Below are 26,402 nucleotides of genomic sequence, written 5' to 3'. Positions count from 1 at the left end.
AAGTGTAAAATATAGAATTAAAATAAAAAATATCCTTATACTTACCCTCTGACGCGCCCTGGTACTAACCGGGAACCTTCCTTCCTTAGAATCAGCCTTCCAGGACCTTCGGTGACGTCGCGGGTGACGTCGCGGGTGACGTCGCGGCTTGTGATTGGCCGCGCGGCCGCCCATGTGACCGCTCGCGCGGCCAATCACAAGCCGCGACGTCACCCGCGACGTCACCGAAGGTCCTGGAAGGGCTGATTCTTAGGAAGGAAGGCTGTCGGAAGGAAGCAGGGCGCTTCCGAGGGTGAGTATATTCCTATTAGGAATATTCCTATTAGGTATTTTGAATACCTTGTGATGCCATTCGGGCTCACTAATGCTCCATCTGTTTTTCGGTCCTCCATGCATGATATCTTCCGGACTTATATTGATAAATTGCTGATTGTATATCTGGACGATATTTTGATTTTTTCCGATGATTGGGAGTCTCATGTGGAACAGGTCAGGATGGTATTTCAGATCCTTCGTGACAATGCTTTGGTTTGCGGTCAGTACAGGTTCCACCTACTCCAGAGAAAGTTTCATGCGGCTCCAAGGTCACCGGATCATAACAGGGACACACTTCACCTGTGGCAAGGTATACCATCCAGCTGCCATTCCATCACCCCAGCGGACCCCACAGCAGCGTCGGTCACCCTGACCGAACACCACAGGTGGCGTCACCAATCCCTGACAGACTGTACCACCTTTATTGGACGCCCATTAGCAGGGTCGCGGACCGGGTCTAGCCACCGTGACAGCATCAGAACCGAACCAGAGAGGCCCGGTACCGAGAACGCGTGGCCCTGTGTCTGGGGGCGCTCCATACATACATTACATTACTGATCCTGAGTTACATCCTGTATTATACCCCAGAGCTGCACTCACTATTCTGCTGGTGCAGTCACTGTGTACATACATTACATTACTGATCCTGAGTTACATCCTGTATTATACTCCAGAGCTGCACTCACTATTTTGCTCGTGCAGTCACTGTGTACACACATTACATTACTGATCCTGAGTTACGTCCTGTATTATACTCCAGAGCTGCACTCACAATTCTGCTGGTACAGTCACTGTGTACATACATTACATTACTGATCCTGAGTTACATCCTGTATTATGCTCCAGAGCTGCACTCACTATTCTGCTGGTGCAGTCACTGTGTACATACAATACATTACTGATCCTGAGTTACATCCTGTGTTATACTCCAGAGATGCACTCACTATTCTGCTGCTGCAGTCACTGTGTACATACATTTCATATTTCATTACTGATCCTGAGTTACATCCTGTATTATAGCCCAAAGCTGCACTCACTATTCTACTGGTACAGTCACTGTGTACATACATTACATTACTGATCCTGAGTTACATCCTGTATTATACCCCAGAGCTGCACTCACTATTCTGCTGGTGCAGTCACTGTGTACATACATTACATTACTGATCCTGAGTTACATCCTGTATTATACTCCAGAGCTGCACTCATTATTCTGCTGGTACAGTCACTGTGTACATGCATTACATTACTGATCCTGAGTTACATCCTGTATTATACCACAGAGCTGCACACACTATTCTGCTGGTGCAGTCACTGTGTAAAATACATTACATTACTGTTGTGAATTCTGCTTTTGGGCTCCCTCCGGTGGTTGTAGATGGTAATGCAGTTGTGCCTGGACTGCAGGATTGGACAGGTGTATCTGCTAATTGCAAGGCTGACTGGGGTATTTAGCTTTGCAGGACTCTTTAGTCCCTGCCAGTTGTCAATGTTCCTTGTGAAGTGTTGGATCACTTTCTGGCTTCTCCTGCTCGCTGCCAATTTCAGCAAAGATAAGTGTTTGGTTTTTGTTTCTGTGGCACACTGCCGGTGTGCTTGTTTCAGTTTTATTCCTGCTCTGATTGTAGGATTCACTGGAGTTGCAGGTATACGCTCCTGCATCTTTTAGTAGATGTAGGAAGTTTTTGTATATTCTGCTGTGGATGTTTTGAAGGGTTTTATACTGACAGCACAGAACTCTGTCCTATCCTGTCCTATCTAGCTAGAGTGGCCTCCTGTGCTAATCCTGTTTTTCTGCCTGTGTATGTTTTTTCCTCTCCGACTCACCGCCAATATTTGTGGGGGGCTGTCTATCCTTTGGGTATTTTCTCTGAGGCAAGATAGTGTTCCTATTTCCATCTTTAGGAGTATTTAGTTCTCCGGCTGTGACGAGGTGTCTAGGTGTGTTAGGTACACTCCACGGCTACTTCTAGTTGCGGTGTTAAGTTCAGGATTGCGGTCAGTACAGTGGCCTCTTTCTCCAGTGAAAGTTCTCATGCAGCTGCTAGGTCACCGGATCATAACAGTACAACTGGCCAACAATGAGTTAATTGCATCTCAGAAGAAGGGAGAAAAGGTTTTGAGCCATTTTTTTTTCTCAGCCTGTTTTGTCTTCTCCTCCCTCTTAATCTCTGGGTGGCTGAGGAACCTAGTACTAACATGAATGTTCAGGAGTTAGTTTCTCGTGTGGATCAGCTTGCTGCTAGGGTACAGGGTATTTCGGATTATATTGTTCAGACTCCTGCTTTAGAACCTAAGATTTCCATTCCTGATTTATTTTTTGGTGACAGATCCAAATTTTTGAGTTTCGAAAATAACTGTAAACTGTTTTTTGCATTGAGACCCCGATCCTCTGGTGATCACATTCAGCAGGTTAAAATCATCATATCCCTGCTGCGTGGTGACCCACAGGATTGGGCATTTTCCCTGGAATCTGGCAATCCTGCTTTGCTTAATGTTGATTCTTTCTTTCAAGCATTGGGGTTATTGTATGATGAGCCTAATTCTGTGGATCAAGCTGAGAGGACCTTGTTGGCCCTGTCTCAGGGGCAAGAGGTGGCTGAATTGTATTGTCAGAAATTCAGAAAATGGTCTGTGCTGACTAAATGGAATGATGATGCTTTGGCGGCAATTTTCAGAAAGGGTCTTTCTGAATCCGTTAAGGATGTTATGGTGGGGTTTCCCACACCCTCCAATCTGAGTGATTCTATGTCTTTGGCCATTCAGATTGACCGGCGCTTGCGGGAACGCAGAACTGTGCGCTATGGCGTTATCCTCAGAGCAAATTCCTGAGCCTAAGCAGTGTGATAGGATTCTATATGCCAATAAAGGACTATGAAGACTCTGGATCAGAACGATAATATTAAAATCACAATTTTATTAGAAAAAATCTAAAAATACATATAGATAGTATATATAATGTAACACACTGGTGAGACGTTAAAATAAACAAATACAGGGTCAGAACAGAAGCTCCAGACTAGTACAACACCCTAACATATATCACATAACAGGTCAAAAGTGACCATAATCAGCTAATAAATCCCTCAATGGTGCCAGTAAGACAGTGATCCCACAGGACTAGATGCTAGTCCTACACTCCAATATAACAGTGTCAGCATAGACGCATAAGTCACCCAAAAGAATAGAAAAATGCTAGCAGCTAGGAATGATATCTACCTGTGGTAATAGGATTCTGTCTAAAACGGAATGACAAGGTTTCAGACGTCTCAACAGGTTGTGTTTTTATTGTGGCGACGCTTCTCATGTCATTTCTGTCTGCCCTAAGCGGACAAAAAGGATCGCCAGTTCAGTTACCATCAGTACTGTGCAACCTAAATTTCTGTTATCTGTGTCCTTGATCTGCTCATTGTCGTCATTTTCTGTCATGGCGTTTGTGGATTCAGGTGCCGCCTTGAATTTGATGGACTTTGACTTTGCTAGGCATTGTGGTTTTCCCTTGCAGCCTTTGCAGAATCCTATTCCTTTAAGGGGCGTTGATGCTACACCCTTGGCTAAAGATAAGCACCAGTTTTTGGATACAGGTGACCATGCGCATGGCGCCAGCCCACCAGGAAGATTGTCGATTTCTGGTGTTGCATAATTTGCATGATGCTGTCGTGCTGGGTTTCCCGTGGTTGCAGGTCCATAATCCTGTTTTGGATTGGAAGTCCGCCTCTTCTTCTGAAATTCCGGAATTTTTGTCTGATTTTCAGGATGTATTCGATGAGCCTAAGTCCAGTTTCCTTCCACCGCACAGGGACTGCGATTGTGCTATTGATTTGATTCCAGGCTGTAAGTTTCCTAAGGGTCGACTTTTCAACCTTTCTGTACCTGAACATACCGCCATGCGGAGCTATATTAAGGAGTCTTTGGAGAAAGGGCATATTCGTCCATCTTCTTCACCGTTGGGAGGAGGGTTCTTTTTTGTTGCTGAAAAAGATGGTTCTTTGGGACCCTGAATTGATTATCGCCTCTTAAATAAGATCACGGTCAAGTTTCAATACCCCTTGCCTTTGCTTTCTGATTTGTTTGCTAGGAATAAGGGAGCTAGTTGGTTTACTAAGATTGACCTTCGGGGAGCTTATAATCTTGTTCGTATAAAGCAGGGTGATGAATGGAAAACTGCGTTTAACACGCCCGAAGGCCATTTTGAATACCTTGTGATGCCATTCGGACTCTCTAATGCTCCATCTGTTTTTCAGTCCTTTATGCATGATATCTTCCGGAGTTATCTTGATAAATTCTTGATTATTTATTTGGACGATATTTTGATTTTTTCCGATGATTGGGAGTCTCATGTGCAGCAGGTCAGGATGGTATTTCAGATCCTTCGTGACAATGCCTTGTTTGTGAAAGGGTCTAAGTGTCTTTTTGGGGTGCAGAAGGTTTCCTTTTTGGGCTTTATTTCTTCTCCCTCATTTATTGAGATGGATCCGGTTAAGGTTCAGGCCATTCATGATTGGATTCAGCCCACATCCATGAAGAGCCTTCAGAAATTTTTGGGTTTCGCTAATTTTTATCGCCGTTTCATTGCTAATTTTTCCAGCGTGGTTAAACCCTTGACTGATTTGACTAAGAAGGGCGCTGATGTGGCGAATCGTCCCTCTGCGGCTGTCTCTGCCTTTCAAGAACTTAAACGTTGTTTTTCTTCTGCTCCAGTGCTGCGCCAGCCGGATGTTTCTCTTCTGTTTCAGGTTGAGGTTGACGCTTCTGAGATTGGGGCAGGGGCCGTTTTGTCTCAGAGGGATCCTGTTGGTTTCTTAATGAAACCGTGTGCCTTCTTTTCCCGTAAATTTTCGCCTGCGGAACGCAATTATGATGTCGGCAATCGGGAGTTGTTGGCTATGAAGTGGGCGTTTGAGGAGTGGCGACATTGGCTTGAGGGAGCTAAGCACCGTATTGTGGTCTTGACCGACCATAAGAATTTGATTTACCTTGAGTCTGCCAAACGGTTGAATCCTAGACAGGCTCGATGGTCCTTGTTTTTTTCTCGTTTTGATTTTGTGGTCTCGTACCTTCCTGGTACTAAGAATGTTAAGGCTGATGCCCTCTCTAGGAGTTTTTTGCCTGATTCTCCTGAGGTTTTGGAACCAGTCGGTATTTTGAAGGAAGGGGTGGTCCTTTCTGCCATTTCTCCTGATTTACGACGGGTTCTTCAGAAATTTCAGGCTGACAAACCTGACCGTTGTCCTGTGGGGAAACTGTTTGTTCCTGACAGATGGACTAGTAGAGTGATTTCTGAGGTTCATTGTTCTGTGTTGGCTGGTCATCCTGGTATTTTTGGTACCAGAGACTTGGTTGGTAGGTCCTTTTGGTGGCCTTCTTTGTCGCGTGATGTGCGGTCTTTTGTGCAGTCCTGTGGGACTTGTGCGCGGGCCAAGACTTGTTGCTCCCGTGCTAGTGGGTTGCTCTTGCCATTGCCGGTCCCCAAGAGGCCCTGGACACATATTTCTATGGATTTTATTTCCGATCTTCCTGTTTCCCAAAGGATGTCGGTTATCTGGGTTGTTTGTGACCGATTCTCTAAGATGGTTCATTTGGTGCCTTTGCCTAAATTGCCTTCTTCTTCTGATTTGGTTCCGTTGTTTTTTCAGCATGTGGTACGTTTGCATGGTATTCCAGAGAATATTGTGTCCGACAGAGGTTCCCAGTTTGTTTCTAGGTTTTGGCGGGCCTTTTGTGCCAAGCTGGGCATTGATTTGTCTTTTTCTTCTGCATTTCATCCTCAGACAAATGGCCAGACTGAGCGAACTAATCAGACCTTGGAGACCTATTTGAGATGCTTTGTGTCTGCTGATCAGGATGATTGGGTGGCTTTTTTGCCATTGGCCGAGTTTGCCCTTAATAATCGGGCTAGTTCGGCTACTTTGGTTTTGCCTTTTTTTTTGTAATTTTGGTTTTCATCCTCGTTTTTCTTCTGGGCAGGTTGAGCCTTCTGACCTTCCTGGTGTGGATTCTGTGGTTGACAGGTTGCAGCAGATTTGGGCTCATGTGGTGGACAATTTGGTGCTGTCTCAGGAGGAGGCTCAACGTTTTGCTAACCGTCGTCGGTGTGTTGGTTCCCGGCTTCGGGTTGGGGATCTGGTTTGGTTATCTTCCCGTCATGTTCCTATGAAGGTTTCTTCCCCTAAGTTTAAGCCTCGATTTATTGGTCCTTATAGGATTTCTGAGATTATTAATCCGGTGTCCTTTCGCCTGGCGCTTCCGGCCTCTTTTGCTATTCATAATGTCTTCCATAGATCTTTGTTGCGGAAATATGTGGAGCCCGTTGTTCCCTCTGTTGATCCTCTGGCCACTGTGTTGGTCGATGGGGAGTTGGAATATGTTGTTGAGAAGATTTTGGATTCTCGTTTTTCGAGGCGGAAGCTTCAGTACCTTGTCAAATGGAAGGGTTATGGCCAGGAGGATAATTCTGGGGTTTCTGCCTCTGATGTCCATGCCGCTGATTTGGTTCGTAGCTTTCATCAGGCTCATCCTGATCGGCCTGGGGGCTCTGGTGAGGATTCGGTGACCCCTCCTCAAAGGGGGGGTACTGTTGTGAATTCTGCTTTTGGGCTCCCTCCGGTGGTTGTAGATGGTAATGCAGTTGTGCCTGGACTGCAGGATTGGACAGGTGTATCTACTAATTGCAAGGCTGACTGGGGTATTTAGCTTTGCAGGACTCTTTAGTCCCTGCCAGTTGTCAATGTTCCTTGTGAAGTGTTGGATCACTTTCTGGCTTCTCCTGCTCGCTGCCAATTTCAGCAAAGATAAGTGTTTGGTTTTTGTTTCTGTGGCACAATGCCGGTGTGCTTGTTTCAGTTTTATTCCTGCTCTGATTGTAGGATTCACTGGAGTTGCAGATATACGCTCCTGCATCTTTTAGTAGATGTAGGAATTTTTGTATATTCTGCTGTGGATGTTTTGAAGGGTTTTATACTGACTGCACAGAACTCTGTCCTATCCTGTCCTATCTAGCTAGAGTGGCCTCCTGTGCTAATCCTGTTTTTCTGCCTGTGTATGTTTTTTCCTCTCCGACTCACTGCCAATATTTGTGGGGGGCTGTCTATCCTTTGGGGATTTTCTCTGAGGCACGATAGTGTTCCTATTTCTATCTTTAGGGGTATTTAGTTCTCCGGCTGTGACGAGGTGTCTAGGTGTGTTAGGTACACTCCACGGCTACTTCTAGTTGCGGTGTTAAGTTCAGGATTGCGGTCAGTACAGTGGCCACTTTCTCCAGTGAAAATTCTCATGCAGCTCCTAGGTCACCGGATCATAACAATTACTGATCCTGAGTTACATCCTGTATTATACTCCAGAGCTGCACTGAATATTCTGCTGGTGGAGTCACCGTGTACAATCGGTCGACATTCCACAGGTGAAGCAAAAAGGACCGCCACTTCGCTATATGGTTTGGTTGCAAGAGACCAATAGGAGGACCCGAGTCTCCACTCTCTCTAGCAAAAAGAAAATGGCAGCTTCAGCCTGGGTGAGAAAATCAAAGACCACAAATCTGGCAGTATTTGACTTTATTTTTGTGACATTAATGGACACCAGCGTCAATGGAGTGGGTACCGTATTGGTGATTAAGTAAGACGGCTTTCTTCTTCCCACTCCCATTGTCCTGTGCCTTCGAGGAGGAATCCTTCCCCTTCTTTAACGACACAGAGATGTCCATTCCCAAGTGTTTTTTCTTTTTATCGTCTTCATCTCCGGACTCTGGGTCCATCACTCCCTCCAAGGATCTTACATCCCCAGAAGAAGGAGACTCAGCACCCCCTGTAAGCCCCGCCAAAGCCAGAAACTCACCCTCAGCTTCCTCCTCAGAGGAAGAGATGTTCTCGTGGGCTTGGAACCGGTTCGAAAGACCAACCAGAGGGGAGTCAGTTTTTCCTTCTTTTGGTACCTTGGTCAGAAGTTGTTTTATCTCTCTTCTTTCTCTTTTTGGGGCCGAGCTTACGCTTGTCCTCTAGCTACTGCTTATAATCCTGATGCACACTTTCATAATGTGAGGATTCTGGCCCATTTCTTCTTGTGGATCCTCTTGACCTCCCCATCCAACTCATCTCTTGGGGCCTCAGCTGGGCAGGCGTCTTTTTATTGATTTTCCTCCTTGGCCTCTCAGTTCCCTCACCCCTGCTAGCCCCTTCCCCAGCAGATTCAGCCTCATGGCTTTCTCCCACCGGGGTCACGACTGCATTAGCAAAGGAGCGAGGACAATGGCTGAATGGGTGACCTAACTCACCACACAGGTGGCACCTAATCTCTACACAAGATGCAGCAAAATGGCCGATGTCCCCACACAACGCACATTTCTGCACAGTGCAGTTTGCACTAAAGTGTGTGGGGTCGCCGCACCTGTGACAGAGCTTCGGTTGCCCCTGGTAGAAGACCAGGATACGAGCCCTACCCAGGAAGGCAGATGATGGTATGTGGGCAACCGTACCACCTGAACGCTTAAGTTTTACCATAAACGTCCAGACCCCTGACCAGATACCAAACTCGTCACGGTTATTCTTTGGCATATCTACCACCTCTTCATACCGGCCAAGCAATGTCATGATGTCATAACAAGAAGCGACTCACTACAAGTCATGACAGTCACTTTCTTGACTCGGTTTTCGCGAGACACAGCCTGGTTTTGCTAGCCTAGCCAGGCTAATTTTTTGCCAACTCATAATTCAACCGGAAGAGCTCAAGCCCCTATGGCATGGAATAGGGATGTATCAAAGCGTAGATGTCAATCACCTTGAAGCCCATCCTCAGTAGGAACTCCACAACCTTAGACCTTGGAGGACACACATCACTGTCCCTCCACCGAAGATAGACCACATTCCTACGCACACTGCTGGGCCCGGCTCCTGTGTGGGACCATACTATATCCCCCCCCCCTTTTTTCTCTTGGAAGGCTCTGAGGCCATGCCTCTCTATCCAGAAGACCCTCTATCATTAGTGATCTCTCCCCCTTTGTTAGAGCCTCTTGGACACGCGCTGCAACATGCTGTCCCCAGAGCCCGGAGACGAGGAGGACGTCATATTTCTCCCGGAGGTGACACTGGCATAACTCCTGACAGGTGTTGCCACCATCGGGGTGGCAACCGGACAATTGACAACATCCATACCAACAGTATCACTATAACCCACCTCCACCATAACCCCCTCACCCTCCACCAAACCAGCAACCACACCACTAGACAAAGAATTCGCCTCATTCACACCCACCACTTCATTTCATTCTTGCTGGACCAGTGACAACAGGGGGTGACATTTTAACATTAGCATCATTAGCCACAAGGGGCTTGGCCACCCCTCAAAACTGGGGGCGACTACTCCCCTGGTCTTACGTGTGCTCTCCACATCAGCAGATGATTATTAGCGTTGCGTCCCATGCTAATACGATGGACATTTTACAGAAATTCCACTGACAATTAACACAGCAAGAAAATAAGCAATATTGCTAAATATGCACTTCACATCTAGATACTGGAAATCACTACCCGATAAAATGTCATGTGTATTGAATGATAGGTTGAAGTTGCCTCCATACCACAAGGCATCTCCACATGGACTGAGCACTGGGAGCTGGACTGGAATGTGCAATGGAAGCAAAAGTCCCCAAAAATAGAACTTGTACAAGGCAAAAAATATTACATTGAATTATTGCAAAATGGAATTGGACCAAAATCTAATATGAATATTGGGATTCAGATCCACAATACATGGCTGAACCCAGAAGTTGTAACTACGTACAAAAGAGAGAAACATCAGATTGTGGCTCATTCATTCTGGATTCCTGAAGTTCAAGTAAGAGTCATACATTTTCTGTTTATACCGCAGATTTATGAAACTCTTGAATCATTTCACGTATGAATGAATTTCATTGTTATTTCACTATAGCAAAAAAAGTTACTATGTTACCCCTATATGTCGAAGAATACTATTACTATTCCCTATGTAGAAGAATTTATCCACTATAATACTGCCTTATGTACAAGAATATACGGTAACTACTATAATACTGCCCCTATGTACAACAATATAACTACTATAATACTGTCCCTATGTACAAGAATATAACTACTATAATACTGCCCCTATGTACAAGAATATAACTACAATAATACTGCCCCTATGTACAAGAATATAACTACTATAATACTGCCCCTATGTACAAGAATATAACTACTATAATACTGCCCCTATGTACAAGAATATAACTAATATAATACTGCTCTTATGTACAAGAATATAACTACTATAATACTGCCCCTATGGATAAAAATATAACTACTATAATACTGCCCCTATGTACAAGAATATAACTACTATAATACTGCCCCTATGTACAAGAATATAACTACTATAATACTGCCCCTATGTACAAGAATATAACTACAATAATACTGCCCCTATGTACAAGAATATAACTACTATAATACTGCCCCTATGTACAAGAATATAACTACTATAATACTGCCCCTATGTACAAGAATATAACTAATATAATACTGCTCTTATGTACAAGAATATAACTACTATAATACTGCCCCTATGTACAAGAATATAACTACTATAATACTGCTCCTATGTACAAGACTATAACTATAATTGCTTTCTTCTTTAGAAATTAACCTTCGATGGCTTTGAACAAGTCCGGTTTTGTTGGGGTAATACATCCAGTAAAGCTTTTTATACAAACAGCACGGCCGACCAGGTGAGTACAAATATCAGGCAGTCTGTGATTTCTTGTTCTGAAGCCCGATACTGATGACTAAACCTTCTCCCGTGTTCTTGGTCTGTTAGGTACAGGCTGTCATAGAGGACATGCTGTCAGTACATTGTATTTCGGACCGTAGCTCGGAGGATGTATTACTGTACAGAGGCTTTGAAGATGGTGAGATGTGAACAGGGAGTTGAATTATTGTCCGATGTGTTCACTGTCTTGATTTTTATGGGATGGGATCCTGAGCTGTCACAAAGATCATGTGATATCATCATCCCTTTAATCTCTTTTCTTGCTTTCTTTGGCTAATTTACACCATAGAATATAATATGTTTTTAGTGAATAGACATTTTGATTAAATTTCAAACCTTTTATTAAAAAATTTTTCTTCCTGTAACCATAAAAAAATAGACATAGAAATGGAAGAAGCACCAAGACATGAAAGTAAATAGATGAATTAACTAAAGTGGGTTAATTCTTATCCATACTGTAATTGTGGCATTTTTCAGAGAGTAATATAACACATTTGGAAGGAGGGCGTTCCTCATGGGCGGAGCCTTATTGTGGAAGACGGAGTTTCTTCAATCTTAGATATATTCTGAAAGGTTCTAATGCCGTGCAGACCAGATATGAATTAAGCAGATACCGATTTGTAAGTATATACAGGGCTAATTAGGGTCTTGATCTACTCATCTACTTAGGCAAAGTCATTAAAATGTTATGTTAACTACCTCCTTTCTGCATAGATAATACAGTTTCTTTCATTTATCAGGGGTCTCCGATCTGATAATCCAAACAGTGTCACACAAGAAAGATTATCAGGGTCCCGTGAGACCAGTTGGGTTTCCATTTAACTGATACTTATCAATCAAAACTTTTTTAATTTAATTTTTTAACTATTTTTTTATAGTGCTGAAAACATTTTCACATGCGTTACATTATAGTTGCGGTATAATTTATGATATCCAGAGCTGCACTCAAAATTCTGCCAACTTCCTGATCACCTTCAGGAATACATTTTTTTTTCAGGCTCAATGAATAAAAACATTTCACACAATGAAATATAAAACATAAGAAGATTTTAAGTCAAGTGTTAGTAGTAGATCAGTAAATCGTGGAATATTGGAAACTCGTTGGGTAAAGTATATGAACTCTTCTGAAGACAATGTTACAAAATGCCAGTTGATCTGGACTAAAAATATTTTTTACAGTTGGGCTTCATTACAAATTTTTAACCTTTTGGCTTTTACAGACAACCTATTTCCGTGTAGATCGCAGGCTGTAGAACAAATGCACTCTATATCCGTCAGTGAGATCTTTGTCACTGGGTGTTTGTGACTCTTTTGGGCTTTTTTTTTGGGCTGATTTATGCTCACAGACCACATCAAAGTTCAGTTGATCTTGGATGTGGTCATAAATCAGTAGGGAGCCCAGCCTTTACATGTCAAGTTCATAGAAGGCCAACTATTAAGCATTGGGACATTTGTGGTCACTCTGAATCTGCTTTTCCAGGGGTAAAACAATGGGGAGGTTGGCAGGGTATGCAACCAGCGTGGTAGGCAAAATGTAAAAACTAGGGTGTGTCCAGTTTCCATAGCTAGGGTCATTACATAGTTTAAGGCAATCAATTACATTTTGTCTCATCTCTTACAGGTATGTTTTGCCTATAAGGGATATTTGGATGACTACTTGATGGTTTCGGTGACGTACAACAACAGTTTGCTAAATGTGGTGTCGAAAAATTTTACCTGTCAATGGAAGTTTAATAAAACCAACATAGAAAGGTAAGACGTCTACCGAAATTTTTTTCCAGTATAAAAAATATATATATCTTTGTTTCTTTAAGTAAAACTTACTAAGTTTTGTAATGCATATATATTTATTTATTTATAATATTTATATATTTAATTAAAATCTAAAATTTCATCTCAAGCCAAGATTGTATGGACTGTGATCTGGGACCCCCGCGGGTGAGATGCCCAGATTGGGCTCAATGTTCGTAGCTCTGATGGAGCCATCTATTGTACATCGGAATGCAGGGAAGTCTTGTGTGGATGGTCAGAGGAAATGTAAAGTTTGCAGTCCGGAAAAGATTCTAAAGGCCACTCTGCCACCGAGGACTTGAAGATGAACCTTGTTTTTTTTAAGATTTTCGGTTTGGATCTATGTACTATGTAAATTAAATAAATACCTTTAATGTAGAATTGCACTGTTCTAATGGGAGAGTTTGTACATCCTTTTATGTCTTTTTTTTGCTCCTATGTGTTGATTTGTGAGTAAAAATGAACAATTTGATTTGCTCCTTTTTAGCTCCTCTGTGTTGATTTATTTCTAAAGATGATCAATTTGATTTGCTCCTTTTTTGCTACTCTGTGTTGATTTATGACTAAAAATTATCATTTTAATTCGCTCCTTTTTAGCTCCTCTGTGTTGATTTTTGACTAAACATGATCAATTTGATTTGCTCTTTTTTTGCTCCTCTGTGTTGATTTATTTCTAAAGATGATCAATTTGATTCGCTCCTTTTTTGCTCCTCTGTGTTGATTTATGACTAAATATGAACAATTTTATTTGCTCCTTTTTAACTCCTCTGTGTTGATTTATTTCTAAATATGATCAATTTGATTTGCTCCTTTTTTGCTCCTCTGTGTTGATTTATGACTAAAAATGATCAATTTGATTTGCTCCTTTTTTGCTCCTCTGTGTTGATTTATGACTAAAACTGATCAATTTGATTCGCTCCTTTTTAGCTCCTCTGTGTTGATTTATAACTAAAAATGAACAATTTGATTCGCTCCATTTTTGCTCCTCTGTGTTGATTTATGACTAAAAATGATCAATTTGATTTGCTCCTTTTTAGCTCCTCTGTGTTGATTTATTTCTAAAAATGAACAATTTGATTCTCTCCTTTTTGGCTCCTCTGTGTTGATTTATTTCTAAAAATGATCAATTTGATTTGCTCCTTTTTTGCTCCTCTGTGATGATTTATTTCTAAAAATGAACAATTTGATTTGCTCCTTTTTAGCTCCTCTGTGTTGATTTATTTCTAAAAATGAACAATTTGATTCGCTCCTTTTTTGCTCCTCTGTGTTGATTTATTTCTAAAAATGATCAATTTGATTTGCTCCTTTTTTGCTCCTCTGTGTTGATTTATGACTAAAAATGATCAATTTGATTTGCTCCTTTTTAGCTCCTCTGTGATGATTTATTTCTAAAAATGAACAATTTGATTTGCTCCTTTTTAGCTCCTCTGTGTTGATTTATTTCTAAAAATGATCAATTTGATTTGCTCCCTTTTTTGCTCCTCTGTGTTGATTTATTTCTAAAAATGATCAATTTGATTTGCTCCTTTTTAGCTCCTCTGTGTTGATTTATTTCTAAAAATGATCAATTTGATTTGCTCCCTTTTAGCTCCTCTGTGTTGATTTATGACTAAAGATGAGTCATTTTATTTGCCGGACCGGGTCTGGGGATCACATCAGTTGTCTGTAGCCATTGGATGGTAACCCTGAGAACCGCCTTCTATCGCCTACACTTTTGGTTAGCTGGCGCGGCGCAACATCATCATTACGGCATGATGTACCTGTGACATCACTGCAGCCACAGATTGCTAATTTGGCACTTTACCTGGCTTTGGGAATTGATTCACAATTGACCCTGACTGGATGTGACCCTGGATTCCTTTAACATTGAGCCAAACTTTGTGGTCATAAATAATCATAAGTCATTTGAAAGAACGTCAGAAACAGATATATAAAAGTTTAATCCTCCTCCGCTGACAGATTTCCAGTTAACGCATTCATGAGCAAACAATGTGGAAGAAAACAAAAAAGACAGTAAAGTTGAACGTTGCAAAATTGGTACCGAAACCCAACTGCAAAATATGATTTTTGGCTAAAAAAATATGCATTAAAAAATAGGTTCGCCAAAGTTGTCAAGTTCAGCGTAGAAGGTTAGCGACAATACAAAGCACAGTACATAATTTTTAGGGTACAGGGCAGAAATTAAAAGACAAGAGGGCAAATACGGTCAAAAACTAAATGCAAGGTAGGAGAGAGGTCGTTAACAATTAGAAACTACAGGGCAAACTAACCAATTGGCAAAATTGTTGTAAATACTGTGTAAGCGCTCCCTACATTCTATCCGACCCATGTGTATAAAACGTTGCAGGATTGTGGACAGATACGTTCCTCACACTACAGACTCATCCAATTATAGACAATGTTCCAGAGCACATGGTCAGATGATTTGCATGGGAATAGGCTCAGTCGTTAGCGCTGTGGCGTTGCAGCACTGGGGTCCTGGGTTCAAATCCCACCAAAGACAACATCTGCAGCGCATTTTCATGTTCTGCCGTTGTTTGCGTGGGTTTCCTCCTATAGATTTATATTGTTCCATCCTTTTTGATAAAAATAATACTTCTTTACAGATGGAATTATGGGTGTACTAATCTCTGGATGTGCCTACAAGATTCCTTGAAAGAAGTACAAAGAAAATCATCCATATATGTGGATCAGATTATGCTGCTGCAGACAGAAAATGAAGAGCAGCATTGGTATTTTACTGATGAAATCACTATCGCAAACAAAAATATAACAGGTACCAGATTCATCCACTTATCCTTAGGGAGCTTAGTAATATTCATCTTCTTATACTTAGGATAATTAATTAAAATGGAAATACTGATTAAAATGTACTGTATAACAAATAAAATATTATATTATAATATATGCAGATGTAGCAAAGCTGAATTTGTTGAGTTTTGTTTTGTGTAGATAACAGGATTTCTTTTGCTATCGAGTTGATTTTCATGTGTTTAAAATATATCTATTTTCTTGTCAACCTATATAAATATTTTGATTGTTTAGTTCAACGTGTGGATCCTAAACAAGCACTGCCTGGAGGTCATCAACTCATTAACACAATTATTACTGGAAGTTATCCATCCTATAATCTCACCGCCCTGGTGGCCAATTGTGGTATCAATCTTCCACTTATAGAGTTATGGTAAAATAAATTATTATTTGCTGTTTAAAGTCATGGTTGATTTTTTACACTTTGGTAGTGATACAGATTTTTCTTTTTTTTTTTCAGTGGGGCTTCCACTGAATCTATTGGAGATAATCACCATGTACAGAAGCTACAAACGGGAGGAGAAGATATAACTCTAGTAGCTACAAGGTTACAAGCAGCGAGTCCACCAATTGGCGGCACATTTTCGGTTGATTTATCTGGCGCTATCATATCAGGTAAGAGTTTGCACAATCCAATAATCAGAGTGTGAACAGGACTGACTGACTACAAAATGTATTTGCCCCAATTAAACTGAGGCATTGAATGGTTCCCAAAATTTCCACTCAGTGCAGGCATAGTAGTACATTTTATCTCTTTAGGATGACCTGCTTCATTTTTGGGCATTCGTTCTTTTCGTTGTCCTCTTCCTCATAGGGAACATCAACTTTTTAAAATCTGGATCTTATAACACAACTATGCTAAGTAGTGTAATAACTCGAAAAAAACTTCAGATTGTATCTGGACATCACCATCATACCACATCATATAGCTGGACATCACCATCATATCTCAGTGTTGGGTTTAACCGGTGTAGCTTTATGTATATCCATTAAGAAAGACAGAAGTGGTATGGGCCTGACCTTAAAAGGGTTTGGACTATTTGGTGTTGGACAATTGGTTATTAAAAGATAGAATGGGGACTTTCGAAAAGTAGGCATTGGATATGGAAGCAGAGGTTCCTGTTAGGTAGGAAAAGGAAGGAAGACATGATTTCCAAAAATGGTCTCGACCTGGATGCAGCCTGTCCATCTTTGGTAGTGTGAAAGTTTTTTCCAATGACCTTGTCATGTCACCAAGAGTCTTCGTATGACAATTATTGAAATGGTTTGGAGCCATGGCAGGTACATCTAGGAGAATGGTTGGATGTTCCCTCTTGAGAAACAATATAAATAAAAAGTTTTATTGGTAAAGAACATTATGTCATAATAATTCTATAAGACTCTGGTCAAGTTATTTATATCAGTAGAAGATATGATGGAGGATAAAAACCATAAGTAACAGGTCTCCCGCTGAACCCAGAAGAATAAATTAACTCTACGTACCCAATCTCTCAAAGAACCTTAGAGCTACTCATGATGACCACCATGATGAAAAGCCATTACTTTAATACACCAGCTGCCTAGGTCACGTAGAGTTTTTAGTCCTACAGATTATGGTTTATGGTTTTCTAGGAATTCCAGTCCACGTCTCTCCCAGTGATCTCAGAGACTTACTTACCCATCACACTGATGACATCACTCATCCTTACATTGACGTCAGCGACTTTACCATTGCCAAAGATGTTAACACTTGTCACAAAATCGTTTGGACATTGACGTGGAGAAATATGACTGGAGATCTTCCGAATTTCCTTCAGGTATGTTTTTACAAGCGCATGCTAAGTATTTTTTCATGACCTGATTAATTGTACATAGTTTTGCAGGTAGGTATGCATGAAATATGTATGACCGGGGCACATGATGGATTGTTGGTGTAGTCGTAAGTGTATAGTTTTCTGGCTGCAAAATGGGGGCTTGTTATGGGGAGAGCGTCATAAATATGCTGAGGGTTTGTAAATATCTTCTTGGGGGTGTATGACAATTTCAAACTTTAGAAGTACGAAACACCCTAATTTTAAAATTGGCAGAAAAGGGATTATATTTAATATTTTTTTGAAGATTGACCTGATTTTCAAAAGCCACCCACACAGACGTATCCAGGACATGGGCTACAAGTGTCACATTCCTTGTGTCAGCCGCTCATGACCAGTAGACAATGCCAGAAGCGTCTTACCTGAGCCAAGGAGAAAAAGAACTGGACTGTTGTCAGTGGTCCAAGGTGTTGTTTTCAGATGAAAGTAAATTTTGCATTTCATTTGGAAATCAAGGTCCCAGAGTCTGGAGGAAGAGTGGGGAGGCCACAATCCAAGCTGCTGGAGGTCTAGTGTGAAGTCTCCACAATCAGTGATGGTTTGGGGAGCCATGTCATCTGCTGGTGTAGGTCCACTGTGTTTTATCAAGACCAAAGTCAGCGCAGCCGTCTACCAGGAAGTTTTAGAGCACTTCAAGCTTCCCTCTACCAACAACCCTTTTTTTGACGGAAATATAATTCTCCAGCAGGACTTGGCCCCTGTCCACTCTGCCAAAAGAGCCAATACTTGGTGTACAAACAACAGTATCACTGTGCTTGATTGGCAGCAAACTCGCCTGACCTTAACCCCATAGAGAATCTATGGAGTATTATCAAGACGAAGATGAGACACCAGACCCAACAATGCAGACGAGCTGAAGGCTGCTATCAAAGCAACCTGGGCTTCCATAACCCCTCAGCAGCGCCACAGGCTGATCACCTCCATGCCACGCCGCATTGATGCAGTAATTGATGCAAAAGGAGCTCCGACCAAGTATTGAGTGCATTTACTGAACATACATTTCAGTAGGGCATTTCAAGCCGGTGTTATAAAGTATTGTAATTTGCTGAGATAATGACTTTTGGGTTTTCATTGGCTGCAAGCCATAATCGTCAACCTTTGATAATGCTTGGATACAGCACTGTGTGAACAGCCGGCTTCTTTAGCAATGACCTTTTTGGCTTACCCTCCTTGTGGAGTGTGTCAATGACTGCCTTCTGGACATCTGCAAGTCAGCAGTAGTGATGAACGAGTGTACTCGTTGCTCGGATTTTCCCGAGCACGCTCGGGTGTCCTCCGAGTATTTTAGTGCTCAGAGATTTAGTTTTCATCGCGGCAGCTGAATAATTTACAGCTATTAGCCAGGCTGAGTACATGTGAGGGTTGCCTGGTTGCTATGGAATCCCCACATGTAATCAAGAAGGCTAGTAGCTGTAAATCATTCAGCTGCTGCGATGAACACTAAATCTCCGAGCAGTCATAAATACTCGGAGGTCACCCGAGCGTGCTCGGGAAAATCCAAGCAACGAGTATACTCGCTCATCACTAGTCAGCAGTCTTCCCCATGATTGTGGAGCTACGGAAACAGACTAAGGGACCTTTTTAAACTCTTAGGAAGCCTTTGCAGGTATTTTTGTTAATTGTTCTAATTTACTCAGATAATGACTTTTGGATTTTCATTGGCTGTAAGCCATAATCATCAACATTAACACGTGAAATAGATCACTATGTGTAATGATTCTATATAATATATGAGTTTCACCTTTTGCATTGAAGAACTGAAATAAATTCACTTTTTGATGATATTCTAATTTTGTGAGAAGCACCTGTAGTATAAATGTTGGTGATACCTATTATGTATATTTTTAATTGTTTACTGTACCTTACTTAACAAAAGTGTGTTTATAAGTTTTGCATTGCAATTTTTTTTTACTATGCTTTACTTTATTTAATTACCTTTTTCAGTTCATAACTTTTTTTTTTTTTAACTATGACTTGTTTGGTGCATGTGCACAGTGGAACATTATCATATCGAGGGCTGTCAGCAATTAACCATCAGTCCTGGAGATCATGGTGCCTGAGATAATGAGCATGGAGCAAAGTCCACAATGCTGTTACCATTAATCATGGTTCTTGATGGTCATCTATTAAAAATGTCATAAATGCGAAGTTATGATCTTATTTCTATTATTGGTGTAAGACAATAAAAATACTTTCTTCTTCCTCTTTCACAGGTTTTTGCTGAGAATCTAACAGGCCTGGAACCATCTATTATAACAAGGGTTGTCTACGATGGGGGTGTGTTTATATGGCCGATTTTCGGGGACATGCTTGCCTCTTCAAATCCACAACCTCAGGTCAACTACACCATGCAATCCCATTGTGCTTATTAATTTTACAGTATATATATTGTGTAATGTCTATAGGATTGCTCGTATGTCCATCTATTTTCTATTGCTCAATTACTACAGTATTGGGAACTTATTTTCTAGCATACCGCATTGTGGTGCAGTTGCGAAGAATAATTTCATTGGTAAACTGTGTTCCTGCCGCTGGCGTTAACTTTTCATGTTTGCAATATCTTCTCTCCACAGGTCATTGTTAATGTGAATGATGTCCCAGCTCAATGTTCAGGAACCTGTTCTTTCCAACATCTTCTGACTGCAACTCCTGTAGTGACGGACATTCAATATACTGCAGGTATCCTTAATACAAATCTTCCCTTGTTCCCTCATTTATGCAAATAAATATCTCACTGCACATTTTTACAAATATAACTACTATAATACTGCTCCTGTGTACAAGAATATAACTACTATAATACTCCCCCTATGTACAAGAATATAACTACTATAATACTCCCCCTATGTACAAGAATATAACTACTATAATACTGCTCCTATGTACAAGAATATAACTACTATAATACTGCTCCTAGGTACAAGAGTATAACTACTATAATACTGCTCCTATGTACAAGAATATAACTACTATAATACTGCCCCTATGTACAAGAATATAACTACTATAATACTGCTCCTAGGTACAAGAATATAACTACTATAATACTGCTCCTATGTACAAGAATATAACTACTATAATACTGCTCCTATGTACAAGAATATAACTACTATAATACTGCTCCTAGGTACAAGAATATAACTACTATAATACTGCCCCTATGTACAAGAATATAACTACTATAATACTGCTCCTATGTACAAGAATATAACTACTATAATACTGCCCATATGTACAAGAATATAACTACTATAATACTGCCCCTATGTACAAGAATATAACTACTATAATACTGCTCCTAGGTACAAGAATATAACTACTATAATACTGCTCCTATGTACAAGAATATAACTACTATAATACTGCCCCCTATGTACAACAATATAACTACTATAATACTGCCCCTATGTACAAGAATATAACTACTATAATACAGCTCCTATATACAAGAATATAACTACTATAATACTGCCCATATGTACAAGAATATAACTACTATAATACTGCCCCTATGTACAAGATAGTAACTACTATATTACTGCCCCTATGTACAGGAATATAACTACTATAATACTGCCCCTATGTACAGGAATATAACTTCTATAATACTGCCCCTATGTACAGGAATATAACTACTATAATACTGCCCCTATGTACAGGAATATAACTACTATAATACTGCCCCTATGTACAGGAATATAACTACTATAATACTGCCACTATGTACAGGAATAAAACTACTATAATACTGCCCCTATATACAAGAATATAACTACTATAATACTGCCCCTATGTACAGGAATAAAACTACTATAATACTGCCCCCTATGTACAAGAATATAACTACTATAATACTGCCCCTATATACAAGAATATAACTACTATAATACTGCCCCTATGTACCAGAATATAACTTCTATAATTCTGCTTTTATGTACAAGAATATAACTACTATAATACTGCCCCTATGTATAAGAATATAACTACTATAATACTGCTCCCTATGTACAAGAATGTAACTACTGTTATGATCTGGTGGCCTTGGAGCAGCATGAGACATACTCTGGAGAAGGTGGTCCCTGTACTGACCGCAACCCTGAACCTAGCAGCGCAACTAAAAGTAGCCGTGGGGGGTACCTAACACTCCCTAGATCCCTCGGCACAGCCTAAGATCTAACTACCCCTAAAGACAGAAACAGGAAACCTATCTTGCCTCAGAGAAAATCCGCAAAGGATAGATAGCCCCCCACAAATATTGACTGTGAGAGGAGAGGGAAAAAACATACGCAGATATGAAATCAGATTTTAGCATAGGAGGCCATACTAGCTAAAAAGAAAGAATAGAACAGAGTACTATGCGGTCAGTATAAAAACACTAGAAAATATCCACCGCAGAAAATACGGATCACCACATGTGACTAAAGACATGGGGGGTATATCTGCATCTCCAGAGAAATAGCTAGGCTGCAAAAAATCCTTCACAGACCAAGCTGGACAAGACAAAAACATGAAAATGCACAGAACTATAAGGTCCACTGCAGGTGGACAGCAAAAACAAAGCCAGGACTTATCTTTGTAGAAAAACACAGCAAACTGGAGAGACCAGCAGGGAAGTGAATCCTTCAAGAACAATGAACAACTGGCACTGACTAAAGGATCCTGCAAAGCTATATACCCCAGTCAGTCCTGCAATTAGTAGATACACCTGTCCGCTCCTGCAGTCCAGGCACAACTGCTTTACCCTCTACAACCACCGGAGGGAGCCCAAAAGCTGAATTCACAACAAACTACTATAATACTGCCCCTATGTATAAGAATATAACTACTAGAATACTGCTCCTATGTACAAGAATATAACTACTATAATACTGCCCCTTTTGTACAAGAATATAACTACTATAATACTGCCTCTATGTACAAGAATATAACTATCATGATACTGCCTTCTATGTACAAGAATATAACTACTATAATACTGCCCCTATGTAAAAGAATATAACTACTATAATACTGCCTCCTATGTACAAGAATATAACTGCTATAATACTGCTCCTATGTACAAGAATATAACTACTATAATACTGCCCCTATGTACAAGAATATAACTACTATAATACTGATCCTATATACAAGAATATAACTAATATAATACTGCCCCTATGTACTGGAATATAACTACTATAATACTGCTCCTATGTACAAGAATATAACTACTATAATACTGCCCCTATGTACAAGAATATAACTACTATAATACTGCTCCTATGTACAAGAATATAACTACAATAATACTGCCCCTATGCACAAGAATATAACTACTATAATACTGATCCTATGTACAAGAATATAACTACTATAATACTTCCCCTATGTACTGGAATATAACTACTATAATACTGCTCCTATGTACAAGAATATAACTACTATAATACTGCCCTTATGTACAAGAATATAACTACTATAATACTGTCCCTAAATACAAGAATATAACTACTATAATACTGCCCCTATGTAAAAGATTATAACTAATTGTAATACTGCCCCTATGTACAAGAATATAACTACTATAATACTGCCTCTATGTACAAGAATATAACTACTATAATACTGCTCCTATGTACAAGAATATAACTGCTATAATACTGCCTCTATGTACAAGAATATAACTACTATAATACTGCTCGTATGTACAAGATTATAATTAGATGGTGGCCCGATTCTAACACATCGGGTATTCTAGAATATGCATGTCCACGTAGTATATTGCCCAGTGACGTAGTATATTGCCCAGCTACATAGTATATTGCGCAGCCACATAGTATATTGCCCAGTTACGTAGTATATTGCAGAGCCACGTAGTATATTGCCCAGTGATGTTGTATATTGCACAGAACCACGTACTATATAGCCCAGCCACGTAGTATATTGCACAGTGAAGTAGTATACAGCACAGAGCCATGTAGTATATTGGCCAGTCACGGAGTATATTGCCCAGTTACGTAGTATATTGCGCAGCCACGTAGTATATTGCCCAGTAACGTAGTATATTGCGCAGCCACGTAGTATATTGGCCAGTAACGTAGTATATTGCCTAGTTACATAGTATATTGCGCAGCCACGTAGTATATTGCCCAGTTACATAGTATATTGCGCCGCCACGTAGTATATTGGCCAGTAACGTAGTATATTGCCCAGTTATGTAGTATATTTCGCAGCCACGTAGTATATTGCCCAGTTACGTAGTATATTGCGCAGCCACGTAGTATATTGCCCAGTGACGTAGTATATTGCCCAGTGACGTAGTATATTGCCCAGTGACGTAGTATATTGCCCAGTGACGTAGTATATTGCCCAGTGACGTAGTATATTGCACAGCGAAGTAGTATACAGCACAGAGCCACGTAGTATGTTGGCCAGTCACGTAGTATATTGCCCAGCCAGGTTTGTCACAGGTGAAAAAAATAAAAGATAAACATATACTCACCTTTCCGAGGGAGCCCTTGTAGTCCACGGCAGGTTCCGGTCCCAGGGTTGGTATTAGCGCAGGACCTGTGATGACGTCGCGGTCACATGACCGTGATGTCATGGCAGGTCCTTCTGCCACCAGAGCCTGCAACGGAAGATGGCGGCCGGCGCAGGCTGCAACGGAGGGTGAGTAGCAGGTTTTTTTTAAAATTATTTTTAACATTACATTTTTTACTATTGATGCCGCATAGGAAGCGTCAATAGTAAAAAGTTGGGAACACACAGGGTTAATAACGGCGGTAACGGAGTGTGTTACCCGCGGCATAACGCAGTCCATTACCGCCGGCATTAACCCTGTGTTAGCGGTGACCGGAGGGGAGTATGCGGGCGACAGGCACTGACTGCGGGGAGTAAGGAGCGGCCATTTTCTTCCAGACTGTGCCTGTCGCTGATTGGTCGCGGCAGCCATGACAGGCAGCTGCCGAGACCAATCAGCGAATGAATAACCGTGACAGAAGGACAGACAGATGGAAGTGACCCTTAGACAATTATATAGTAGATAATACTGCTCCCATGTACAAGAATATAACTACTATAATACTGCTCCTATGTACAAGACTATAATTACTATAATACTGCTACTATGTACAAGAATATAACTACTATAATACTGCCCCTATGTACAAGAATATAACTACTATAATACTGCCCCTATGTGCAAGAATATAACTACTATAATACTGCTCCTAGGTACAAGAATATAACTACTATAATACTGCTCATGTGTACAAGAATATAAATACTATAATACTGCTCCTAGGTACAAGAATATAACTACTATAATACTGCCCCTATGTACAAGAATATAACTACTATAATACTGCCCCCTATGTACAAGAATATAGCTACTATCATACTGTCCCTATGTACAAGAATATAACTACTATAATACTGCTCCTGTGTATAAGAATATAACTACAATAATACTTCTTTTATGTCCAAGAATATAACTACTATAATACTGCCTATATGTACAAGAATATAACTACTATGATACTGCCTCCTATGTACAAGAATATAATTACTATAATAATGCTCCTATGTACAAGAATATAACTGCTATAATGCTTCTTTTATGTACAAGAATATAATTACTATAATACTGCCCCTATGTACAATAATAGAACTACTATAATACTGCTCCTATGTACAAGAATATAACTGCTTTAATACTGCTCCCATGTACAAGAATATAACTACTATAATACTGCCCCTATGTACAAGAATATAACTGCTTTAATACTGCTCCCATGTACAAGAATATAACTACTATAATACTGCCCCTATGTGCAAGAATATAACTACTGTAATACTACCCTTATGTACAAGAATATAACTACTATAATACTGCCTCTATGTACAAGAAAAAAACTACTACAATACTGCCTCTGTGTAGAAGAATATTACTACTATGATACTGCATCCTATGTACAAGAATATAAATACTATAATACTGCCCCTATGTACAAGAATATAACTACTATAAAACTGCCCCTATGTGCAAGAATATAGCTACTATAATACTGCCCATATGTACAAGAATATAATTTCTATAATACTGCTACTTTGTACATGAATATAATTACTATAATGCTGCCCCTATGTACAAGAATATAACTACTATAATACTGCCTCCTATGTTCAAGAATATAACTACTATAATACTGCTCCTGTGTACAAGAATATAACTAGTATAATACTGCCCCTATATACAAGAATATAACTACTATAATACTGCTCCTATGTACAAGAATATAACTACTATAATACAGCTCCTATATACAAGAATATAACTACTATAATACTGCCCCTATGTACAAGAATATAACTACTATAATACTGCCACTTTCTACAAGAATATAACTACTATAATACCGCCCCTATGTACAAGAATATAACTACTATAATACTGCCCCTATGTACAAGAATATAACTACTATGATGCTGCTCATATGTACAAGAATATAACTACTATAATGCTGCTCCTAGGTACAAGAATAGAACTACTATAATACTACCCACTATATACAAGAATATATCTACAATAATACTGCTCCTGTGTACAAGAATATAACTACTTTAATACTGCCACTTTCTACAAGACTATAACTACTATAATACCGCCTCTATGTACAAGAATATAACTACTATAATACTGCCTCTATGTACAAGAATATAACTACTATAATACTGCCTCTATGTACAAGAATATAACTACTATAATACTGCTCCTATGTACAAGAATATAACTACTATAATACTGCCACTTTCTACAAGAATATAACTACTATAATACCGCCCCTATGTACAAGAATATAACTACTATAATGCTGC

The 26,402-nt window shown here is 40.1% G+C and overlaps 1 protein-coding gene across 1 annotated transcript in view; it reads left to right on the top strand.

The window, feature by feature from the left end:
* The window catches only part of PKHD1 (PKHD1 ciliary IPT domain containing fibrocystin/polyductin), a 918,515-nt gene that overhangs the window by 50,604 nt on the left and 841,509 nt on the right, over positions 1 to 26,402 (top strand). The window contains exons 15-25 of the mRNA XM_069726855.1: positions 9,865 to 10,140; positions 10,961 to 11,050; positions 11,140 to 11,230; positions 11,569 to 11,711; positions 12,713 to 12,843; positions 15,489 to 15,658; positions 15,928 to 16,066; positions 16,154 to 16,308; positions 17,305 to 17,489; positions 19,757 to 19,879; positions 20,117 to 20,222. Of these exons, the coding sequence (XP_069582956.1) occupies positions 9,865 to 10,140; positions 10,961 to 11,050; positions 11,140 to 11,230; positions 11,569 to 11,711; positions 12,713 to 12,843; positions 15,489 to 15,658; positions 15,928 to 16,066; positions 16,154 to 16,308; positions 17,305 to 17,489; positions 19,757 to 19,879; positions 20,117 to 20,222 (1,609 nt within the window). The remainder of the gene's footprint in view (positions 1 to 9,864; positions 10,141 to 10,960; positions 11,051 to 11,139; positions 11,231 to 11,568; positions 11,712 to 12,712; positions 12,844 to 15,488; positions 15,659 to 15,927; positions 16,067 to 16,153; positions 16,309 to 17,304; positions 17,490 to 19,756; positions 19,880 to 20,116; positions 20,223 to 26,402) is intronic.

The sequence above is a fragment of the Ranitomeya imitator genome, chromosome 5 (assembly GCF_032444005.1).
Source record: "Ranitomeya imitator isolate aRanImi1 chromosome 5, aRanImi1.pri, whole genome shotgun sequence".
Lineage (NCBI taxonomy): Eukaryota > Metazoa > Chordata > Amphibia > Anura > Dendrobatidae > Ranitomeya > Ranitomeya imitator.
The sequence above is the reverse complement of the archived record's forward strand: the minus strand, read 5'-3'. Positions and strand labels throughout refer to the sequence as shown.